The sequence below is a fragment of the Pleurodeles waltl genome, chromosome 3_1 (genome assembly GCF_031143425.1).
Source record: "Pleurodeles waltl isolate 20211129_DDA chromosome 3_1, aPleWal1.hap1.20221129, whole genome shotgun sequence".
Classification (NCBI taxonomy): domain Eukaryota; kingdom Metazoa; phylum Chordata; class Amphibia; order Caudata; family Salamandridae; genus Pleurodeles; species Pleurodeles waltl.
The window spans coordinates 1,637,360,159-1,637,379,063 of record NC_090440.1 but is presented as its reverse complement, the minus strand read 5'-3'; the positions used below and the strand labels follow the sequence as shown (position 1 = coordinate 1,637,379,063).

General features: G+C 41.4%; 1 protein-coding gene across 2 annotated transcripts in view; it reads right to left on the bottom strand.

Moving 5' to 3' along the window:
- The window catches only part of GAD1 (glutamate decarboxylase 1), a 257,259-nt gene that overhangs the window by 105,757 nt on the left and 132,597 nt on the right, over nucleotides 1-18,905 (bottom strand). For both annotated transcript variants that reach the window (XM_069225317.1, XM_069225318.1), the window contains 5 exons: nucleotides 17,642-17,754; nucleotides 5,435-5,550; nucleotides 5,249-5,328; nucleotides 4,955-5,009; nucleotides 3,096-3,212 (listed from right to left, as the gene is read on the bottom strand). In XM_069225317.1, coding sequence (XP_069081418.1) covers nucleotides 3,096-3,212; nucleotides 4,955-5,009; nucleotides 5,249-5,328; nucleotides 5,435-5,550; nucleotides 17,642-17,754 — 481 coding nt within the window. The remainder of the gene's footprint in view (nucleotides 1-3,095; nucleotides 3,213-4,954; nucleotides 5,010-5,248; nucleotides 5,329-5,434; nucleotides 5,551-17,641; nucleotides 17,755-18,905) is intronic.

Here is an 18,905-nt window from a genome sequence, read left to right as displayed (position 1 = left end):
TTGGAGTGGGGAAGACTAGCTATGGGTGGATCAGATTGGGGTGGGGTGGAGTGGAGTGGATTGGAGTGAGTTGGATTGGATTGAGTCGGGTGGATTGGATTGTGTGGGGTGGATTGGATTGGGTTGGGTGGATTAGGGTGAGGTGGATTAGGGTGGGGTAGGGTGGATTGGATTGAGTGTGGTGGATTGGATTGGGATGGGGTGAGTGGATAGGAGTGGGGTGGATTGGATTGGTGAGGGATTATAGGATTGGGGTTGGGTGGATTGATTTGGAGAGGGGTGGACGGGATCGAAGGGGCGCAGATTATGGTGGTTTGGAATGGGGTGGATTGGACTGGAGTAGGGTGGATTAATGTGGACTGGATTCAACTGAAGCGAGGAGGATTAAGGAGGATTGTATTGAGTGTGATGAACTAGGGTGGTGTGGGTAGACTGGAGTGAGGAGGACTGGGTAGCGGTGGACTTGATAGGAGTGGGGCTGGATTGGATTGGAGTAGAGTAGGTTGGACTGGAGTAGGGTGGAATAGATTGGAGGGGGTGGGTTGGATTTGAGTGGGGTGGATTGGACTGGAGTGGGGTTTATTGTACTGGAGGGGATTGTGGTGGGGTGAGGTGGATTGGAATGATTTGGTTTGGGGTGCAGTATAATGGACTGGAGTGGAGTGGGGTAGATTAGACTGAGCTGAACTGGGGTGAGGTGGATTGGATTGGTATAGGGTGGATTGGATTGGTGTAATGGACTAGATTGTAGTGGGATGGACTGTGATGGACTGGAGTAGGGTGAATTGAGATGGAGTGTGGTGGACTGGAATGGGGTGAGGTGGATTAGATTGGAGAGGGGAAGATTGCTTTGGACTGGAGTGGGGCAGGTTGGAGTGGGGCAGGTTGAAATGGACTGGAGTGGGGAATGTTGCTTTGGATTGAAGTAAGGCAGATTGAATGGGGCAAACTGTTCTGGACTGGAGTGGGGCAGATTGTTTGGATTGGAGTGGGGCAGATTGTTTTGGATTGGAATGGGGCAGACTGGAGCGGGCAGATTGTAGTGAGGCAGAGTTTATTATGGTGAACTGAAGTGGGGTGGATCGGAGTTGGGTGGATTGGGTCAGAGTTGGGTGGATTGGGTCGGTGTGGGGTGGATTGGATAGGAGTTGGGTGGATTGGAGTGAGGTGAAGTTGTATGGAGTGGGGTGGATTGGATTGTGGTGAGGTGAGGTGGATTGGACTGGAGAGGGGCATATTGTTTTGGATTGGAGTGGGACAGATTGTTTTGGATTGTAGTGGGGAAGATTGGAGTGGGGCAGATTTGAGTGGGGCAGATTGTTTTGAATTGGAGTGTAGCAGATGAAAAAGGGACAGATTGTTTTGGATTCACGTGGGACAGATTGGAGTGAGGCAGACTGCAGTGGGGCAGATTTTTTCGGATTGGAGTTGTAAAGGTTGTTTTGGATTGAAGTGGGTCAGCCTGTAGTGGATCAGGTTGTTTTGGGTTAGAGTGGGGCAGATTGTTTTGGACTGGAGTTGGGCAGATTGGAGTAGGGCAGATTGTTTTGGATTGGAATTGGACAGATAGGTGTAGGACGGATTGGAGTGGGACAGATTGTTTTTTTATTGAAGTGGGGCAGACTGGAGTGCAGCAGGTTGTTTGGGATTGGAGTGGGGCTGATTTGAGTGGAGCAGATTGTATTATGGAGGATAGGAGTGGGGTGGATTGGACTGGAGTGGGGCGGGGTGGATTGCAGTGAGGTGGATTGGGTTGGTGTGCGGTGGATTGGAAGGAAGTGGGGTGGATTGGAGTGGGGTGAACTGGAATGGAGGTGGGGTGGACTGGACTGGGGTTGGTTGGATTGGATTGGAGTTGGCATATTGTTTTGGATTGGAGTGGGACGGATTGGAATGGGACAGATTGTTTTGGATTGGAGTGGGGTGGATTGGAGTGGGGCAGATGGTTTTAAATTGGAGTGGGGAAGATTTGAGTGGGACAGATTGTAATGGATTGGACCGGGGTAGATGGGAGTGGGGCGTATTTGAGTGGGGCTGATTGTTTTGGATTAAAGTGGGTCAGATTGTTTTGAATTGGAGCGCAGCAGATTGCAGTGGGGCAGGTTGTTTTGGACTGGGGAGGTTGCAGTGGGGAAGATTGTTTTGGATTAGAGAAGGGAAGATTGTTTTGGATTAGAGTGGGACAGATTGTTTTGGACAGGGGTGGGGAGATTGGATTGGGGCAGATTGTTTTAGATTGGAGTGGGGAATACTGTTTTGGAGTGGTGCAGATTGTTTTGTACTGGAGCAGGGTGAATTGGAGGGGGGCAGATTGGATTGGGAGGAGTGCAGTGGGTTGGAGGGAATTGGTGGGGGGTAAAGTGGGGTTGATTGGGGTGCATTGTAGTGGGGTGGACTGGCATGTACTACATGATTATGCGTTAAAGCATAATTTCATAAATTACACATAATAAACAATTTCAATTTGCAATATTTCAAACAAGATAATCATCATCTTTTGCAAAGAGCGACCATGAGCAAAAACAAAATAAAACATGAGTGGAAAGTGAGAAAAGACGACTTGGTAAAATAAAAGAAAGTTAGCTATAAAAAATAAAACTTTGCAATTTTGTTTGTCCTGCTGGGCACGTTTTTACCAGTCACAAGCCTTCTGTTTGCTGGGCACTAGAAGTTAAAAAGTACAAAATAGTCACATCGGGAGGAGCGGATGGGCACTGATTAAGTTGAATCAATCAGTGCTTGGTCCCTGCTCCACAGAGAAGAACGGAAATGATGCTAGCCCTGCAGTGACAGTTTATGAGGCTGTAAAGAAGAGTGCCATTCAAGCCTACAAATGGTAAGTGACAGGCCGGCTCCAAGCCCTTTGCTGAACAAAGCAGTCTTTCAAGTGAGATGCATGAGCTAGTGCATGAACTTGCAGGCTCAACCCTAAAAACACGTTTGACGCTGAACTGGGCCCTGTGTCTATTAAATTATATGCTAAACCTACAAAGATGGCAAATGTTGTACTGGGATTTATTGTAACAGTCTTTACAAGTGCAAAATATATTCAGCATTAATGCCTAGTGGACTGAAAGTCAATCACGGCTACTTACATCGACATGGAGCCAAAGATCATACTTTTCACTTATGTCTGCAATCTCGTGAATTGGATCGAAGGCCCCATATACAGTTGTGCCTGCTGTGGCATTCACATAGAGTGGCACTTGACCCTGCAATGTGAAAACAGATTTTAAATAGGTAGATTGTAGAAATCCTCACTAAACAATTTTTAAATGTGGTGTTTTTTTTAATGAGATATTTTTAAAAAACTGTTTCACTTTGAGAATATAGACTATTGTGTGTACTTACTATAATAATCGGCAACCCCATGTTTGAAAAGCCAGTCTAAAATATTTTTCTGAACAAATACACCAAAGTCATTAAAGAGCATATGTAAATAATAAGCATTTAAATCCATGCGATGAAATTGGTGACGTATCATGGGCACTGGCGCAGCCAAAGAAAATGTGCCCCTGTAATATTAAAGTACAGCCATAATTTGAGTGCAATGGGTGTCTCGCATCCTGGTGCCCCGGTGTCACAGTCCGGCTGCACTAGTGATAGACACTCACTTGGAAGAGTTAATATTTCACAACACAAACCGGCAGCTAGACATTATAAAATAGACACTAACGTCAATGTTTTTCTGATGCGGGTTTTTTTTTAGATAGTGCCTGACTCAATGAGAAGAATGTACTAAAAGGGCCTGAAAAGGCAGACAGCTGAGCCACTTATGGGTACAATACCATTGGTGCATCAGGTGCAGTGGCACCGGGCCCAGAGCCCTAAGGGCCCATGGAACCCTGAAAATTACTCTATTTTACAACCCTAATAGCAGTCAACTAAGGGGACATTTTTGTTGCTTGCACCAGGGCCGAGGGCATTCATGCTGTGCTACCAGAGCTACGGATATCCGCAGCAGAAACAGTTTTGGTGAAGATGCACATTGCTGGTAGGTTCACCATGTCATGGTAACACAGAGGGACAATAATCTTTGTTTTGGTTTTCATAGACATACCCATACACCAGGGGCTTTTATCCAGAAACATGAAATGTCCTTGGTGCGCTGAGTGTTTTCAACACGAGTGGCACTGCTCTTTTATATCTGCCAGGGACCTCTGTTCCATACATGGTGGTACTGTTCAGAAAAATGCAGCATCATAAACTCAGCTCTCGAGAAGGAAGACCTTCCATAGCCATGAAAATGGCACTCCTATGGCGACAGGTCCACCACTTGGGTGGTTCTGGCAGTAGAGGTGGCTGAGGTTCTGCTGCAGAAACAAAGAGCTGCTTCATCTCAAAACGAGACAGTGGAGCCCAGAGTTGGACTGAGGAGACATTTGCTGATTTTTGGCAGATGCCATGTTTATGCCCTAGTCTAAGGGATTGATTATGAATTGGAGAGTTAATTCCAACCCGCGAGTAAATCCCTGGAGTTATTCCAAGTTGGAATTATGAGTTATTCGATATTTGGTGCATCTGATATTTATTGGATGAGTTAAATAGCTCAACCTTCGTTTCATTTCAGCGGGTCAATTCTGCAGAAATTTAATGAGGGAAAACCATACTGTGTTTACCCCATCATAAAGAATGCCACCTATAGTCGTAAGCAGGGCCATAGTATACTTCCTAGTCTCAATTTGTGTTGTTTGCCTGGTTATTTTCCACAACATCCTACGGAAGTTGGTCAGCATTGGATTTTAATGCCTTCTTGTACCCAACTGGAACCAAAACAGAAAGAAATTGCATGCATGTGTACAACATGGGTAAACTTCAAAACTAAATGTTTTACTGTCAATTGACTGCCAAAACTCTCGAACTATGAACGAGTAATTATGGAGAACATTTAAGTTAAGCTAAGCTACACGTTTCAAGAACTAGTGGACTGAAAATCATGCACAAGCTGGCACACCTTTTCTTTAGCTTCTAGAATTTTTGCTTCTAAATCAGCTGGTATTATTTTCCCTCTGTAAATAAATGCAGAAACAGACAGGTGTGAGAAGAATGGCAAACTACAAGATAAAACATTGGCCACCAATAAATATATATATATATATATATATATATATATATATATATATATATATATATATATATATATATATACCATTAGTAACTTGGCACATGATTACTGGCCTTTATTTACTGGTAATAAAATATATTTCACAAACATTCATGTTACAAATACTTGCATGCCCAATCTTACCGTTCATTGCATTTTATTAAAATCACATTCTCCGTACCAAATCCAAGAGCTGCGCCTGCTTTCTTTATTGAATAGTGACTCTGCAAGAAAACAGAGGCAGTCTTTTTACTGGATAGAAGTGTTGAAGAACGATAGCAAAATCCGCTATTGAATAATATCATAAATGTTAGAACACAAAATACGTACATGCTCTGACGTGAAGAGCACCAGGTTAGGTACTGCAGCCATGCCTTTGGACTTCACGTCAGGAAAGTATTTATAGCGCGCCGCCATGATGCTGTACATGTTGGAGATAGCCCCTCCTAGAATTAAGCCAATGGGAGGCATTTTAACAGAGTTTGATGTCAAGTGAAACATATTAGAAACCATTCATCAACCGCAACACTTAAAGTACATCTTTGAGTCTCCCATGAACTATGTTAGGCATTAGAAAGCCATTAGAAGATGTTTTGAGAAATCACTGGCGGAAGGGGAACTGTCAAGGACCTGTTGAAGGGCAGACAAAGTACTTATCTTTAAATGAAGGTAAAGCGATTCGTCCTGAGAATTATTGTGCTCTCCTTGAGACAGGTAAAATACTGACTCGGATATTATCGGAAATTATAAGAGAAGGCTTGCGAGAAGGTCACAAGCAGACTTAGCGTTGTGAAGAACAAATGATGCCAACCGAATTTTGTAGTACTTTAAAAAAAAACGTTTTTGAAAATTAAGGTTATGGTGCATACCAACTAGGAACAGTCAATCAACAGTGGATTATCCAGTTCCGCGTAACATTCCCCGGAATAATTCACATGCCACAAACCTTCTTCGCAGCAATTCAGCAAGACAATTATTTCACAATCAACACACACACACCAACTATGTTTATTAACAGATATATGGTGAATCATTGTTAACAGCATAACAGCTTTTTCTTGACTGTGAACAAAATTGCTACCAAGTACTTAATTTGTTGTGACGTTTGTCAATGCCCGGCACCATCACTTATTTGTAAGCATTGGCACGTAATTATGAGAAACATCCACACAGTGTAGTTGTGTGTGTTTTGTTTTTAGCAGAGTTCATTAGTGGAGTATTAAACTATTTAATATTTGTTTTACAAACATGCTAAAATTAGGATTTAAACTTACATGTTAAAGGGAGATGTGTGTAGTGCCACCTGCTGGAGACCCATGTGAAATACCCTGGGCGCTGGCACTAATTTGTTTTGCAAATTAAGCTCTGGTGCTACCCCATACTCCTAACTGTTTATGTCAGTCAGTGTTCCAGTTTTTCAACTCTGCATGAAACGTGGGGCATCCCTCCAATGAAAAGCTTAGCCTATTGTGAGTTTAGGCCATACTGTAAAGCTGTGTTGAAACACTAAGGGCCTGATTACAACCTTGGTGGATGGGATACTCCATCACAAATGTGACGGATATCCCGTTCACCGTATTACAAGTTCCATTATATCCTATGGAACTTGTAAAAAGGCGGACGGGATATTCGTCAGGTTTGTGACGGAGTATTCCATCCACCAAGGTCGTAATCAGGGCCTAAGGGCCAGATGTACATAATACTTATTTTGCTTTTCCTAAATAGCAAAACTTTAGAAATCGCTATTTAGGAAATGCAAAATGGTTTTAACAAAAATAGAGATTCCCTAATAGCGATTCCTACAGCATGGGAATCACTATTAGGAAATTGCTACTTAGGTAATACCAAACTATTTGTGCCTATGGGCTGAATGTTTTAGCATTTCCTAATTTGCAATTTTCTAACAGGAAATAGCAAACTAGGAAATGCTAAAGCAAGGATGACGATCAGCCTAAACCCCCAAACTGCCTTCTGCACCCCCAAAAAAGTGGTGCACATGTAAAGCGCACAAATGCCCTAGGGGCACGTGTGCACTTTATTGCACTTTTAAAAAAAGCATTTTGGAGTGTTTTTTAAATTGTATATGATTACCATTAACTTTGAGTCAATGGTGACAGCATTTCTAAAATGCCCAATTTGGATTTAGGAAATGCTTTGTCCATGTGCATAGGAAATCGCAAATAGGAAATCCCTATTTGCGATTTCCAATTTGGGTGTCGCAAAATGCGATTTGTACTGTATAGAAATTGCATTTTGAGTTTCCCAAATGGCCTTTGTACATGACAAAAGGCTATTTAGCATTTCTTAATGGGCCGAAATAGCGATTCAGCCCGTTAAGAAATGCTAAATAGCTTCGTACATCCGGCCCAAATTCCAGTATTTCAAGTAATAAGGGATCTAGGAAATGGTTAAGCAATGGTCACAACATTTTAACATTCTATTTATGAAAAATGAGAAGGAACAACTTCAGTTCAGAGACAGATAAAATTAAACAAAAATTATTTTGATATAGCGCACTACTGCCCGAAAGCGACTAGGCGCTTCTGGCTGCAGAAGGAAGAAAAAAGAAAACATTAGAAAATTATTGGAGGAGATCCTGACAAGGGGAGAAAATAAAAACCTACTGATTAAAAAGCAAGTTTTCAGGGCTTTCCTAAAAACATGAATATCTGTACATTTCTTCAGATAAAAATGGAGTTCTATTTTTTAGCTGAACCCCACATGGTAGCGAGAAGGTGCTGGAGGAAAAATCATCCAAGGCAACAAATAGTTTTTTCTTTGAGAGAAAAGATTTTAGAATGGCTAGGGCAGAACCCCTGATACCTAGAGAATGAAGGCAGTCAACCAATATAACATGGTTGATGTGTCAGATGCAGCCGAGAGATCCAACAGGATCAAGGCTGCATCTGATCCTGAATCTAGAGTAATTCTCAACTCTTCCTAAGCAACTTTCGAGGCTGACTCCATAGTGTGGTCAGCCCTGAAGCCAAACTGTAAGTGGTCCAGCAGATGGTTAGATTCAAGGAATCAGGCCCCACATGTTAGGGGTTGATTGTGAAAGGGTCGGACTGGCTTATGGGGGAATCAGGCAGTGCCCGAAGGGATGGCCTAACCTGACTGGTCCACGTGCGGGCTATGTTTTGGTTGTTTTGGGCCTGAAGGAAAAAAATAATCATTATAAAGTTGACAGTATAAAACACACCCCTCTATTTAAACCTCATTCCAAGAACCCGGACATTACGGTTTTTATGAGGTCTTTAATTTAGACCACAATCAATGGGACAGGCAATCCACAGAAGTAAGACCCCACCTTAGTATGTCCAGATATAGAAGGAGAGCCCGGGATAATAAAGGACACATAACCTTTTAGATGTAAATTAGTGGTTAATCAGTTCTCTTGTAATAATATAACATTGAATTGTTGTGTAAGACTTAGCTATTACGTTTTCTTGAACTTTCCACAGACAACAGCTATGTTTCAATAAACTTGTCTAACACCATTACATTTAGATTGAATGATGGATGTCACATGGGACAGTCACATGTGCAACAGGTTGGATGCTATGATTTATATCTTAAGACTCATAGCAAAGATCATTTATCAGCAGCCTATCCAGTTTGTTAAAAGAATCGAGGGACAAGAACCTGTTGGATAATGCACAAAATTATTGTAGGTGTGGTGTGGCAACAAGCTGATTCACAGGCAGAGTGGCTAGAGTTTGATTTAACTATGGGAATTTATCAAAATATTGTTAGTAATTGGGTTTCTGGTTGGCAGAGGTATGCACCCTAACATAGTTCAAACACCTGTGCTCACCCCCAGTAGCTTGGCACAAAGCAGTCCGGCCTAATTTAAGAGGCTATTTGTTGAGTGTTTGAGCAACACTTCAAACAATAGTAAAGCAGTGCAAACACCACATAAAAAGATACCACACTGGGTTAGATAAACAGAGCTTAATTTAACGAATAAAACAAGACCAAAATGACAAAAATCCAATAAGTAGAACTTGAGATATGAATTTTTAAAGAATAACCTTGGTTGTTGTGCTTGGAAGCATAAAGTGCCAACTGGGGCTATCTGGTCACACTCGACTGGATAAAATCTGGAAAGTCAGGCCAATTGCGATGGAGCATGAGCTGGATACAGGGACCAGCTTTAGCCTGCTGAAAACAGTACCTTGGTTCATAGCTGCGTGGACATCAAGAGCAATATGCAGGGAGCAAAGAAGGCGATGCATAGGTGTCGATCATGCAGATGTAGGTGATGCGTTGGCTCTGAGATGCACAAAGTCAGAGATGCGTGAGGAATAGAGGCAATGTGTCACACAGTCCGCAATGCGGTGCTCCTGATACTTGCCAGCAGCGATACATCTGCATCAACGGAAATGCGGTGTTCTCGATCCCTGCAGCAGCATCGATGGAGAAGTGCCAGTTTCAAGCAGTGCAATGGCGTTGATGTGTGGATTTTGGACAGGAGCAGCACTTTATACCCACTTCCATGGGCCCAGGACTGAATTGCCACCACTTGGGAGGGCAAGACTTGCAGAAAGCAAAGTTCAGGTGCTGTTGATGATGACTAGGAAGTCTTATGTGTCCCTGAGACGTCAGAATAACAGGAGACATATCAGCAAGCCCTTGGAGCACTCTGGTCCTGGGTTCAAGTGTTGTAGGTCCAGTCATTCTCACCTAGGCACGAAAGGCAGCATGCAGAAGGTCAGCACAGCAAGAAATCAGTTCTTCCAGAACAGCTCTCTAGCAGAGTTGAGTTCATGTAGCAGCACAGCAGTCCTGCTTCATGGCAGAGTATCCACAAGTTCAGAAGTGTACTGATTTGGTAGTGTCTGAGGTCCTGTGAATATACCAGTGGTCCCTTTGAAGGGGGGGAGACTTCAAAGAGAGGCCTTTGAAGTGCACAGAATGACCTTCCTGCCCTGGCTCCAGACTCACTACAGGGGCTTATGCAGCCCTTTGTGTTGGAGCAGGACACTGCCTAATCAGCTGTGTCAGCTCCTCCCACCCACCCTGTCAAGGATAGTCCATCAGGATGCTGATGGCTCATCAGTCACACCTAAGAGTCTTTTGTGGGTAGTCGTATAGAGGGGATGCATAATCCCAGCTGTCATCCTAGCCCAGACGTATATTGAGAGACAGGCAGAAGGCACCAGGTGGTTAAAGTAAGAAAATGCCAACTTTCTAAGTGACATTTTCAGAATTGCAATTTAAAATCCAACTTCACCATATGTTGTGATTTTACATCGTGATTCCAGAGACACCAAACTTGGGGGTCCTATCTCTTCCCTATTGGAAATTACACTTATAAAATGTGATAAGGTAATACCAATGTTATTTTATGGGAGAGACAGGACAGCCTTGCAGTAGTGAAAAATGAATGTAAGAGTTTTTCACTACTAGGACATACAAAACTTAAATGTACATCCTACTTTTTAAATACACTGCATCCTGCCTTTGGGCTATATAGGGACTACCTTATGGGTGACTTACATGTATTAAAAAGGATGGTTAGGGCCTGCCAAGAGGGTTAACTTGCCAGGTCGACATGGCAGACTGCAAACACAGGCTCTGCAATGGCAGGCCTGAGTCATGTTTGAAGGGCTACTGAAGTGGGTGGCATAATCAGTGCTGCAGGCCCACCAGTGCAAAAAGAACAGATGATGGATGGAATGCAGAACAAATCAAACATTCACCCCCAGTCACAGGTCTGGGTTTAATCCATCAGTATTTTTGCTTGCCATGCCATTCCAGTTTGGACCCAGCCATATGCAAATCAGTCTTGACCCTGTTCCCGATGGGAACAGTCTAGTCCGAACTGCCAGGCCAGGTCCTCCATGGACCAGAAACAAGCATCCTAGGACCGGTTTCAGGGTATCAACCTTCATCAGCCAGGGTACCTTGAATCTGGTGGCATAGCAAGCACAGGACCTACATCTGGGCATAACCTTCCCACTTAGGGCGACAACTGTAAAAACAACAGATGATGGATGGAAGGCAGAACAAATCAAACATTCACCCCCAGTCACAGATCTGGGTTTAATCCATTAATTTTTTTGCTTGCCATGCTATTCTAGTTTGGAATATGCAAATCAGTCTTGACCCTGTCCCCATGGGAACAGTCAAACCTGAACTGCCAGGCCAGGTCCTCCATGGACCAGAAACAAGCATCCTGGGACCGGTTTCAGGGTATTCACCCTTCATCAGCCAGGCAAGCTTTAATCTGGTGGCATAGCAAGTACCGGGACCCACGTCTGGTCATACCCTTCCCACTTGGGGCGACAAATGCAAAAACAACGGATGATGGACTGAATGAATAACGAATCAAACATTTACCCCCAGTCACAGATTTGGGTTTAATCCATCAGTTTTTTTTGCTTTCCATGTCATTCCAGTTTGGACCCAGCCATATGCAAATCAGTCTATTATTTGGAGTAGCATTTAATTTACAGTTCCTGGGCATACTAGGGATGTATGGGCAAATTAAATATACCAATTGTGGATAAGCCAATGTTACCATGTTCTAAGCAGAGAGCACATACACTTTACACTTTGGCACTGGTTATCAGTGGTAAAGTGCCCAGAGTCCTAGAGCCAACAAAAACAAATTCAGCAAAAAGAGGAGGAGAAAGCCAAAACATTTGTGGATGACCTTGCAGAAAAGGCCAGGTCCAACAAATATCCAAGAGAGACAGTACTAGTCAATTAGTTAAAGCAAACATGTTTTGAAACTGTTAAACAAAGCAGGCGGTTTGTCTGGGTTTCAGAAATTAACTACACAGTGCCCATCAATTGTCTTGGTCAAATGATGCACCCAGCTAACACGTCTCAACATGTTAATGTTCTCCTAATTAAACATAGGCACACTCAAGTGTGTGGACAGCCAATGATCTGCCTTATTTTGCAGCTGAAAAAAACTTCCTCAGTGTTAGAATTTCAGGGGGGGGCAGCTTTAAGAAATCATCATGTGCAGTGTCTGTGGAGGTAAATGTACATCACAGTTTATTGTTTTAGATCCCATCTCTGCTTTTGATCCTAGGATGACAGGACCAGAGTTATCCTTGTGGATCATCATGTGCAGTATCTGTGGAGGTAAATGTACATCATGGTTTCTCCTCGTCTTAGACCCATCTCTGCTTTTCATTCTAGGATGACAGGACCAGAGTTATCCTTGGGCAGTGGAGCTAGAAAATGGTTTATGACCCTCTTTCTGATTAGGAAAGCGATGTTTCCAGCAGGGGCAGGATCTAATTGTTGGCACAACAGCGTGTTTGTCACAGTGGTTTGTGTAGCCTCATCCCTTTGCTCGCATGCTGGTCTCTACTCCATATGTTGCTCCATACATGCCAGCCTCTGATCAATTTTCATGTAAGGAGGAAGAAAACACTGCTTTAACTTGCTCATCAGAGTCTCAATGACAGATTCAGAGAACATTTCAGCATTTACACAAACTCCCTGTCTTCCTATCTGAACTCAAATTGGGAGGTTTCTTGCTTTGCTTCTCCTGCAATTCTTATTTGATGGGGATATTGTTACATCACAAGCTGTTCTGTTACCCATTCTGACTGGTGAACTTCATCTGGATGGTTTCAATGTTTGACCCAGTGGCGGTGAGTGAATTAGAACAAACTTCATTAATCACATGATTTGTAATGCACTCAAAACTTCTCTCATTATGTCCGACACCTTAAGCTGCATGTATAAGGGATACAGTGTGTGCAATTTCTTCATTTGGTGCTCCCATTGATTTGTCCAAAAATGTCTCAATCAAAAAACTTAATTGATGCTTTTTACTTTGGTTATGATGTTCCAGGAGTGCAGAGGCTTTACGCTTCTCCATCACTGAAGTCTAGGTAAGTTACTCACATAGGTGGGGTCTGAGAGACATGGGCCAGTCCAGCCTCCTATGGCCTCTGCCTTCAGTGAAAACGTCATCTTTGGCACTGATTTTCACAGGTATACCCCGGTGTATCTCGCACCAGGGAAGAGAAAGTTGTCTTTAGTGAGGTGTGACTACAAAGAAGGCGCTCTCAAATGGCACGGATTGTGGGTAATATCTTCCACCATCATGGTTCTCCTTTTTTGGGCCACCTGCCCAAATCATCCTGTGGGTGGTGCATCCCACAAAACAGGAGAGTCACCTTTAGTAACGTGAGGCTGCAAAGGCAGTGCTCCCAGACTCTGAACACGGTGGTTGCTGTAGTCACCAGGCGTGGATCTTCTTATTTGACCCACACTGATCAAATCCTCCTGTGGTTGGTGCTTCTAAGGTAAATAATACTTTGATGTTTATGGATGACATGCTTTTGCCAATCTTTTCACAGAAAAATTCCATACCAGAAATGCTTAAACCCGTTAAATGTTTTGGAACCTTCTCTGGATACAAAAACGAAATGTTCTATATCCCTAATGATGCCAATTTCAAAGGTGATGAGCAAAACTATGAGAAATTGTCAAAGTATTGGCACATACACATAGCCGATTTATTTAGTAATTATTATTTCAAGGGGTGTAATACCTTCTCTGGAGGTAAATATCGATGCTCTTATAAATGTGTTTAAATTGGATTTTAAAAAGTGTCAGAAACTCATTCTGGGGCGTTGGTGTAAGACTAATACCTTGAAATAAATATATTACCAAGATTTTTTTTCATATTCCAAAACGTGTGTTTTGGCAAAAGAAATGTTATACAGCACATTGAAACATTTTATGACACCATTTATTTAGATGCCCGAATAATCCTAACAAGTAACAATTAGTCAACTGAAAATTAACTTTAGCAAAGGTGGTGTTCATTTCCCAAATTTTAAAGAGTATTACTATGCATTCAGTTTTCTTACTTGTTTCAAAAGAGCTTTAATGAGAGGTCTGGAATCGAGAAAGATTTTACCTATCGCTATTTTTCTATGTGCAAAAGGATTCAAAGAACAAACTATTGTTTAGATACAACCCCATTTGTGAAACATGCTTTTAAAAACCAATTGAAAAAAATTCAAAGTAAATGTCTCCAAAATGCCAAAAGCTGTTCTATCGGGGGATTCTCCTATTATGTACAAAATAAACCAATTTACTGTCAAACATGGATAGATTATGTTATAATTTCAATCCAGCATGTTCAATCTAAAGACACCTTATCATTCACGTTTTCTTACATTATTCAACAGTCTTAAAAATTGGAAAGAAGAAAATGTTGATGCATGCACTGCCACTACTGCTTTAGTACATGGTCCCAGCAATAGACTCTGCCAAAAATCAAATTGATATGATGCTCCACGATGTATATTTTTGACAAACAACATCATGCATCTCTTAATAATTAAGATGAAAATAGGGAAAGTGTTACAGATGCTGATTTGTCAAGAAAAGTACAGCAAATTAGCACTAATTTACCAACAATCTTCTCTCAAGAAAAATGTCTACAAAGAATTTCCTGGAATCTCAATGAGATAGAAAATTTTCATAGAGCTGAGATGCTCAAATCTTGTAGTGGATGTGGTGATGTGATATCAGCAGGGTAAGACTATCGTTACATTGGGAATAGAAATGGCCTTTGATTCCTTGAGAAAGAAATGGATGTTTGGACGGTGGAGCAAATTGGGCTAGCACAAGGGCCCTCTGAATTTGTTAAGACAAATTAAGTTAAATTAAAACTAGTTTTGATTCATTATACTATAAGAACTAGCAGGGAAGCCTAGCCATCTTCCCTGGGTATTAAACTACTGTCAATCCTGCTAAAACGTCACCAATTGGTGCATGGGAAAAGGGGTTGGAGTCATGGGGCACCTTCTTTTCCCTATTTGCTGATGAGACCCTGCTCTTGATTGATTCATACCATGTTCGATACAATGACAATGTGGGTGTTTCGGCTGGCAGCTGGTATTTAGTTTAATCAAAGTACATAAAAGCTTTTCCAACTAACAGGTTACTAGGATGTTTCTGAAATAGATGGTACTTTTTGTTGGGGATGGAAGAGATTTAAGTAATCAGGTGCACACATTTTGGTAAGCGTTGATTAATTTCAGGCATATCCTTTATAAATTCTTGTATTGGGATTCCCAGCAAGGACTGAAAAATGGAGTACACTGCTTGTCTCGTAATTTCTATTTTGAAGATGATTCTTCGACCACCATCTCTGTACAAAGTGGTGAACACAATGTATCCTTCTAACAAAACAGTAGTTTGTGACCTTGACAGAAGTTACACTTTTTTTGTGGGTGTAGGGGTCACAAAGGATAATCTTGACACTGTAATATATGGTTTTTCATATCGGCTGCCAGAGCTAAGGCTGACCTTTCTTGGAAACAGACTTCCAGCTTAGACAACCGGCAATAGATGACAACACAGGCCAAGACATGGTTTCAAGAAAGTCAATTACTAACTACATTTGAGCCACAGTAGACAACTACTCAGTAACTAGTATACAGAGAATATGGCTTACAAAATACAGTCCTGGCCACCGTGGAGATCACTTTTATATATCTTTCAAAGGTTAGCAACAATATGGTATTTCGGGTTTAATGTGCATGAGCACACAACTGGGAGGGGTACTCCTTGGCTGATTTGAAGGCGTAAATAATCCATCAATCGATGGACGCCTTTCACATTCCCACATTTGTAATCATCATCCCAACATTATGTCTGGGGAGGTAAGAGAGGCTTTTCTATTTTCTTGGGGGAATGCAGGATACTGTCTCCCTGTCTAAAACCCCAAATGACCAAGGTTTCCTACCACCTTATTGACTGAGCTTTGGCTCAGTTTAACCCTTGTCCTTTCAGATGGAGAGATCAAAAAAGGTTTTTAGGGAGCCTCACACATCCTATTGGTGCCATGCTGAATCATCGGGTATTACCATGATCCCTATAAACCAGGGTAGGCTCCACCATATTCCAGGGAGCACTTTGGATATTCCTTCTGAAGCGATCCTAAAGATAAAAATACCTAAAGGACTCCCCGGTTTCCATTTATTATTGGGGTCTTTTGGTACAGTTAAAAGCTTGATACTTTGGTGTATTTTGGGAGAGGGTTACTACCCCTGTACTCTAGTTTTCAGTTAGGTATTTTTTTTTATCCATCCCTATAGTAGTTGGACCAACATTTACTACATCTTGTATCTAATGTACATTTCCCAGTTAATCCTAAACTGGCAGTACACTGTGTTTTATAAATCCCCAAATCTGTAAAGGGTGAAACATGCAGACAAATGTTTAAACCCAGTTGAACATAGGGATGCACCTTTCTCCATCTAGGATGAGCCTAGAATTATGCACTATAATGTCAACACCATTAGGTAATTATTGGGCTATTGTCATGTTGTGGGATTGTTGCAGGTGACACAGATTGTGTGCTGCAATAAAATGTCTCATTGAGAAAACGTTTGCAAGGTAAATTGAATATTGACCTAAATTGACTATGTTACAGATTTTGAATGTCTCTTAATCCCTGAGAGGCTTTAACCAGCAATGCCCCATCCAGGAGACCCCTTTGCCATTCAAACAAGTACTCTCCTTACCCTCAAGCACATATTGTGTCCTTCACCAACCTTCTTTCAAGGCTAGGTTTGCTCCAACTTTGCAATTCAGCTTGTATTATTCTATAACTGCCATTTAGAGGCAATCTTAACTTTCAGACGTCCAATTGGGATTCTGCAAGGGTCATTTACATCACATTAGGCATGTAATAACATGGGATTAATATACATCAGAAAAAGAGAAAGTTTGTGACTACATATATGTTTTTTTAGTCAAACAATGCTTAGGTGAGTAGCCATATTATGATTATATGCAACAATAGGCATACTTTATCCTTATGTATATGTTTCCTACCCACACTTACCCAGAACTCAAAACTTAAAAGGTTATCTGCCTTACCCATATTCAATATACACTGAATGCACTCCCCTATCCAAAACATGCTAGCTGTCCAGCCACCTGCTCCAAAGAAAAACTGGTTTCCTGCCCTCTCTCAAATTATTATATGAATGTACACCATATCATGGCTGGATTGTAGAAATAACAAAGGCTTTTGTATTTTAGTAATATTCAGATCGTTGACACATTGCACAATAGGTTATGTGGGCCTGTGTTTAAATAAATACATCAGTTACAGATCTTGCTACAGGTCCTTTATTCATCTGGGTATTATATATTACTATGATTATGCCATGTAATGTATGTCACACCTAATGATCAGAGGATAGGTTTGGTCCTGAAGAAGCAAAAACCCTTCGGATCCGTGAGAGCCTGGTTTATCTCTCCCTTGTGTCCTACTGCAGACTCCATCTTACTTAAAACAGCTGATGAAGCTACGGATAATGTTTCTTAATTAGACCACCGAGAGCAGTATTCATGACTGCAAAGAGAAACACAGCACATTCGTGGTAATGTCAGCTCACCCATCAGTCACCTTGTTTGCAAAGGCAACTTCTGGCGTCAGGTTGTGCACCGAAGCGTATTCCACATGGACAGAAGGAAACAAATAATAGGGTCTTCTCCTTCTAAATCAAAATACAAATGAAGGCTGGAACTCACCAGGTGAAAAAATGCCATCCCCTTCTGTGTCCGACCAGCCAATAATTTCTCTCATTTTGCGAAGAGTTATTTGCTCCATCAAGACGAAAACTGGCGCAATTTCGTAGGTAAACCTAAAAAAAAAAAATATATATATGTCGTTATCATTGACTTAATATGCAGTACTGGATGTTAATTTACTGCAATCAACGTTGTAAAAACACTTTTGTTGCATCAATGTTATATTTTAATGGTAACAAAATAGGATGCCATGAGATACAAACACTTTCAATGAAAATCCAAATTATAAGAACATTATAACCGCAATGCTAGTTTCTGAAGAATGAGACAACAGAAACCTCATGTGGTTATTATCACTGTATATTTCCAAGAATAGAATAGGTTATTACCCTATTCCAAAGTCTGTAACAGCAGAAGGGACCGGGCAGTTTACCACAGAGATAATTACAAATATTGAGCAATGTCTTCAAACTCTAAATGTAATTATTTATGTGGCCTTATCTTGGTAATAATCCCTAAGGGCAATTTTGTTTCAACAATTCCATGTAGTCAATACCTGACAAAAGTAATTACAAATGATGACTTTCTAATTACCAATTACAAATAACAAGAGCGCAGTCAGCTGCTATATCCACCCACTGCAGATAATGACCATCTCACAGTCTATGTCCTGCCTGCCATGTACAACATTTTAAGTACAACGTGATGGTCCATATACCATGTGATTTGCAGTCAAACAAAATACAACAAAGAATTATGCAAAGAAGTTTGATTTGCGGTATATTCTAGAAAAAAGGTCACTCCTTGTAAAAATGGGGACAACTATTTGTTTTCAACTTTTTTGCTACTATCTAAATAAGGAATAAATAAAAAAAGCTAATCTGTTACAATTAACATGGACGTAATCATACAAAATGTGCTTATTATATAAAATACTAGGAAATAGTGAAATGATGAAAACTAGTTTCGATTCTTTTTTATAGAAAAACAATGTTATTTCCTTGTTAAAACCGCGACACGTGTGGGAAACATACTTTCAATGGAATGGCACGTATCCTGTTTTTTTTCAAACAAGATTCACATGAAGTTAGGCCTCCTTGTGGGACATACCGCTGAAAGCCATCACTGAGTGCCTTCCATTGCTGAAATTCACTGTAGAAAGGGAGCTGCATGCCATTGGCATGGCCAACTGGGTGAGGGAAAGAGGTTCACTCGCTCCTGCAGAGATGCAGTCGCTCTATTTTAGTTAAGGTTCTCAACTCAT